Below are 6,000 nucleotides of genomic sequence, written 5' to 3'. Positions count from 1 at the left end.
CACAAGCTACGGAGGCAGCACTTTCCCATATTTTACCACTCTTTCCCTCAAGGACTTTAAAAACCCACCCAAGATTAAAACCACTTTATTTCCTCCCTCCTTCTCTCCCTCCCTTCTCCTTCCTCTCCCATGTCAGTGCAGTGATGCTGCAGAGGACACACCCATCCACACACTGCTGCCTCTCTCTGTCTTTGACCCTGAGAAGTTCTCCAACGCATAGCTGATAGTGCTGCAGTGCCCACCCAAGAGTAGCCCCCTTCTCCCTCTAAAGCACTACTGAAACCAGGAGAGAGAGAAAAAAAAAAAAAAAAAAAAAAAAAGACAGAAAGGTTAGTGGACTGAACATGAACTGAAAGGATATTTCGGATTTGAAGGAGGGAATAAAATAATGGATTCAGAAAAGCTTTTTTGATGAAAGGGACAGAACCACTTGTCATTGACTTTATGCAATCATGTTTCTTGATGAGCCATCAACTAATAGACATAATGGTTAGAAAAGGCAAAAATAAGCTCAAATGTAGAAGCACATTCAGGAAATATGTATCAGCAACAAATCTTATATGTATTTTTTCTTACTCTAAAAGGAAAAAAACAACAATCTTGTTTTCTCTAACAATCGATTCTGTCAAAGCTGACTCATTACTGCGTAAAAGGTAAGTTATACATTTAGGAAATACACTTAATGGATTTCTTACTGAGTGCTAGATTGATGCCGCTTTCATGTTTGTGCAGTAAATAGTAACCTACAGCCAGCAGACGATCAGCTTAGCTTAGCTTAGCATAAAGACTGGAAATGGAGAAACCACTAGCCCAGAAGGTAAAAAACAACCCAGCTACCATCACTTCTAAAGCTCAGTAATCAACACTCTTACTGTTTGATCAAAACAAAAAGTGTAAAAACATCAACTGGCGATAAGTTGTTGTCGAGCTAATAACCATGAATACTTGCTTTTGGTCTCAACCAACTCCTGAGATAAATATTAGTCTCTTTAATTGCTAAATGCTCGTCTATGTTCACCTGCTAGTCGCCAACGGTGTCTCTCTGCTGGTTGGTGCTGAGCATAAAGCGTACAGTAGGTTTTTAAGAGCTTTTTTCTTCTAAAAACAACACTATGAGAAAGGTGAGCAGTAAGCAATGAGCTTAAAGAAGATACATATAGTCAAATTGTTTTCAAAGAAAATTAACTGCCTCTGTGTGTGTCGTTGTGTTTATTTCCTCAAGCTGTGAGATCTAAAACATCCTTCCTCACTCCTGTCTTGCGGTGGAGCATGAGAAACTGTATTTCACTGCTTTACACAAGAAAAAAGAAAAAAAAACAACTTCCTGTCAGCCACCCGGAGACGATATGAGATAATAGATCAAACCTGACAAGACGGGTTGTAGAAAACAAGAGTTCTCCTTTTAATATCTCCGGCCATAACATACTGTCCATTTTACAGTACAGACTCCCAATTCATAATTTGATTTTTGCAAACATCACAGTTTAAAGTTTTCAAATGAAAAATACAACACAACTATGAAAAAAAAGAAAGAAAGACGTATGCACAAATTAAAACCTATAAAAAATATAAAACCAGTACTCTTAAATCTCATTTTGACAGGTACCATTTCAATAACAAAACATTTAATAATGCACAACAGAGCAGACAAATTAAACTAAACCATTAGTTTTTTTAAATAGAAGGAAAAGACATCATTTTTTATCATGCAGAGGATGTAATATTAAATAACGAATCAAACAAAAATAATATATACTTCTCTATATATCTCTCTCTTTTAAATTTTCAAGTCAAAGCACTCCCGTCCCTTATATAGGGAAAAAACAAGTTTAAAAACACCGGAGGATCCACAATGCTTTCATTAGCTGCCATTGTCGCATGGCCTTTTATCGAAAACATTTCATCCCAGCAACATCTTTTTGGCACAGAAAAAGATGTTCATAATGGCAGTAGCATTTTGCATTATAAAAAAGAGGGCGGAGCTGTGGCTCTTTTTCCATTATAAACTAAAAAAAGCAACAAAAACATTCTGTGCACCGACATCAGTCAGGAGAGTGGCGTCTCCCCCCAGCAGGGTGTGAGGCAAGCAGTCGTAGCAGCTCAGACTACTGCAGCATGCTCTTGATAGTCTTGTTGGTTGATTCATCATTCAGATGCTTGGTTGTGTACCTGCAGGTGAGAAAAACAATACACATCAGTGACCAGATTGTATCTTCCTGTGCATACAGAGGTGGGTGAAGTATACAGATGTTGAAAGAACCCTACAGAGAAATAAAACACCTTTCTTTACCACTCGCTTGATCCGCTCTGTTTGTGTCACGTGACTTGTTGCAGGAAGTAAACGAAGGAAACGTGAGCGAGAGAGTCAAGAGAGAGGAGTGCCGGTGTTGTCATAGTTTGTTGTTTTAGAGTTTAGAAAGTGTTGAATTTTCAGCTGATGTGGACATGAGGCGAGATTTCAGAACGAGACTTCTGCTTGAGCTGGACAAACAGACCGGATCAAACCAAAAGTAAGAAAATGTATATTTCTCTTTAGGGTCCTTTCCATAATGTTGTCAGGCAGTTATGATAAGAATCTGAGCCTGCCAGTGGCAAAAACAAGCACTTTGATTGGACGTACAATGACGGTGAAGAATTGCTCCAAGGGATTACATTGCAGCATGTTTAGCGGATGCAGTCAGCAGCGTTCTCCTTCAATACAGGACCAGCTTCGAAAATTGTTATCTAAGGTAATTATGACAGGTCCCAGAGCATGCTATTACGACAGGGCATTAGTTACTTACCGACGCTTTTATGTTTGAAACTAGCCACCGTATATTGTAACGTCTCATCGCGTGATTAAATTGAGACTTGACATCGGACAACCTCAACATACATACTACCCAGCAAACATCTTTGCATAGCTGTATATGATGAAAAATATCAGAAAAATACTAAATAGAAAATTAAAGTTTTTAAAGTTTATGTAAAATAAGCAGCATTTTTGAATAGATGTCTTCTGACTATTTGACACAAAAAATGAAAGCCATGACAGAGATGTGTTTCCGTTTTAGAGGAAATACATAGAAAATGGCACCATTTTCGATTTTTTTTTCTTTCAACACTTTTTCCACACTGATACGATGTTTCTGAATCACTCACATGAGCCCATACTCTATCTATCACATTGTTTTATGGCCTATTTATAAAGTCAGTATTCAATGATTTTATATTTATTTTATGTAAAATCTTGATCTAAAAAGTACAATATTCCACTTTGAAATGTAGTGGAATTTATTCAAGTATAGAACTTGAATAAATCTACCAAATTACATTCCATCTTTGCGTATATATGCAAAATGTGGTCATCGTCTGTCAGCTCAGAGAGGAAACCTGCATGCGAGTGACTCCATGCGACCGGGTCACGCCGCCGTGCCTCAAGCCGCGATACACAGAGATAGATACAGATGTGAGGTCAGCGCAGAACCAACACTGTCTCTCCCGCAGCTGTGAGCGTTAGGCGAGGCGGGGTATCATTTGGGAGACTGTAAAGGGGGACGAGGTGTCACATGTAGTCGGCCTTTCTGGAGAGGCTTCGACACTCAGCCTGGATCTGGCACAGAGAGCTCACAGCTGACTGAATCCCGGCTGGACTGTGTGGAGAATGAGTCACAGACTGTGCAGACGGCCGGGGGGGGAAGACATAAACCAAGAGGTCTGCCTGCTGCTCATGAACAGGCACCAATATCATTCAGCTCACAGCATGAGCAGCCTGTTCCCTTTCTCAATGAAAGCCACGACTGCAGCGACAGTCACACTTCATGCTGGGCTGTGGGGGGAAAAACACAATTTGGTTTCAACACGAGCTCACCTGAGAGCGTTGAGAAGGCCTTCTACGCTGTTCGGAGGCTGATCTTTGAGGACTTTGATGCAGCCTTTCATCTGCGGAGGAAGAAAAAAAATGTTAGCTTTATATAGCCGGCTGCTGGTGGGATAGAAGAGCGAACATGTGGTGGCCAGTGTAGGTAGATATACTCCATTGCTGTACTTCTTCTTCACTTGAGTGTTTACGTTTAACGCTAGTCCCTCCTTCTCTATATTAAGAAATATGTTTGTCTTGAGGTTTATTATGGAGAAAGCAGTGAAGTTGTTGTAAGAGAGAAGAACGGCCCCTAAAGGAAAGAAGCAAAAGTATTTTACGACTGAACATTGGCCATATGTGCATGTATTTTAATTATGACAATGATTGATGAGGATGAAAGGGCATCAATATTGTAATTATTTAATATAGTTGGCCAATGTTTTTAAATATTGTATAGTTTAATTAATGCGTATTAATATGCTTTGAAATTTGTAAAAAGGTGCATTTTTAAATTTTTTAGGACAACCAGGGCTTCATCTTTTGTGAGTATGCATGTTGTTGGGCAGTTCTAAATTTGTTCTCAGAGAATGAACAAATGAAATGAAACATCATATATATATGATATATATATATATATATTTAAAAAAAAAACACAGAGGAAACATTTTACCGTACAGTGACTACTTTTTTTTACTTTATACTCTCAAGTACATTTTTCTTATAATATTTACATACTGTTACTTAAGGGTTTGAATGCAGAACTTTTCACAGAGTGGGCTTACTACTTTTACATCAGTAAAGGATCTGAATACGTCTTCCACCACTGAACATGTCTGTACTCACATCGATTTTGGACGACTTTGCAAAAGCTCCTACAGGATGGACGTAGTCGTACAGGATGATGACCCCGACCATCACCCGGAGGCAGAAAGACACCGTCTCCTCGCTGGCGAACCGGCTGCGGTACTCCCTGAAGGGACACAAAGCGGGGAGTAAACACAAGGATGTAAAGAACAAGAACTGAAGCAGCTCCTAACGAGGCAGTGAGTCACTTACGGTGTTTCCAACATGACTTTACACACACTCGCCATCGTGCTTAAGCAGTCCGTTGTGTTCTCGATGGGCAGGTTCTTGTTCTGTAAACGAGACAGAAAAAGAAATGAGAGGAAGCTTTCACATATCTGTTCAAAGTGTTCACTGCTTCCCTCCGTTAGTCTCACCTCTGATACAAACTTTGTTGTGCCGTCACTTAATGCTTTCAGCATGGGCGTGGCATCTGCGTAGAACAGAGATATCCGATTGGCCAGTTCATTGTTGACCTCGTTCTCACCATCCGCCTGAAAATCAGTTAGAAAATAATGACATTTTAATTGTGAAATTCATTTCTTCCTTGCATCTCCTCAGGTTAAAGGTCAGGGTCAGCTACAGAACAGAGACGTCAGAGGACTCTTGTGTCTGTCTTACCCCAAAGACACACATTCAAAAACACAGTTAAAACATCCATCCTGATGATCTGAAGGAGAGCAGCCGCCAAAAACAAATATTCTGAACTCAATGAACAAACAATTGCTTAAGGAGCTTTTGTGAGAAGCACAGGAAGAAAAAAAATGTATTTATGGGTTTATTTTCAACAACTATTAAGCATGTAATGAACGTGTGGCCCTTGATCAATCTGTACAGATATAGTTCACATTTTCAACATATAGAAACCAGGCTTCTGAAAGTCTGGACTGAAATTCATTCCAGACCAGTCCTTGTTTCACTTCTTACGTTATGTTACATTAGGGATATTATTCTTCACACCTGGAAAACATTATTCATTGTCATTGTCATTGTCATCATGTAGCGCCAATAGATTGCACATTAAAGGAATTTAATTAAATAAAATCATAAGTGAGAAACACGGACATAAGCTACATCACCGAGCCCTGCTGCTCCTCCCGGTTTCCCAGCTGACTAACACATCCCGCTGCTTTATAGTTTCAGACTCAGCGAAACATTGAAAACACCTGACGGGTTACAAAGAACAAGGTGTCTCTTGAACAGTCTGTTCTAAATTTGTCTGCATATTTAAATAATAAGATCATTTCCTTCATTTTTTTTATTTTTTTTTCTTCACGAGAACACTGAGCAGAATATGAATAATCTCCCCCAAAAAA

General features: G+C 39.3%; 1 protein-coding gene across 1 annotated transcript in view; it reads right to left on the bottom strand.

The window, feature by feature from the left end:
* Positions 1-1,378: 1,378 nt before the first annotated feature.
* fam49bb (family with sequence similarity 49 member Bb) overlaps positions 1,379-6,000 on the bottom strand; it is a 32,003-nt gene continuing 27,381 nt past the window's right edge. Inside the window, exons 8-12 of the mRNA XM_054623120.1 lie at positions 5,062-5,178; positions 4,898-4,977; positions 4,685-4,811; positions 3,851-3,921; positions 1,379-2,169 (exon numbers count right to left, since the gene is read on the bottom strand). Of these exons, the coding sequence (XP_054479095.1) occupies positions 2,106-2,169; positions 3,851-3,921; positions 4,685-4,811; positions 4,898-4,977; positions 5,062-5,178 (459 nt within the window). The 3' untranslated portion in view covers positions 1,379-2,105. The remainder of the gene's footprint in view (positions 2,170-3,850; positions 3,922-4,684; positions 4,812-4,897; positions 4,978-5,061; positions 5,179-6,000) is intronic.

The sequence above is a fragment of the Anoplopoma fimbria genome, chromosome 21, assembly GCF_027596085.1.
Source record: "Anoplopoma fimbria isolate UVic2021 breed Golden Eagle Sablefish chromosome 21, Afim_UVic_2022, whole genome shotgun sequence".
Taxonomy (NCBI): Eukaryota; Metazoa; Chordata; class Actinopteri; order Perciformes; family Anoplopomatidae; genus Anoplopoma; species Anoplopoma fimbria.
This window is presented reverse-complemented; position numbering and strand designations above follow the sequence as displayed.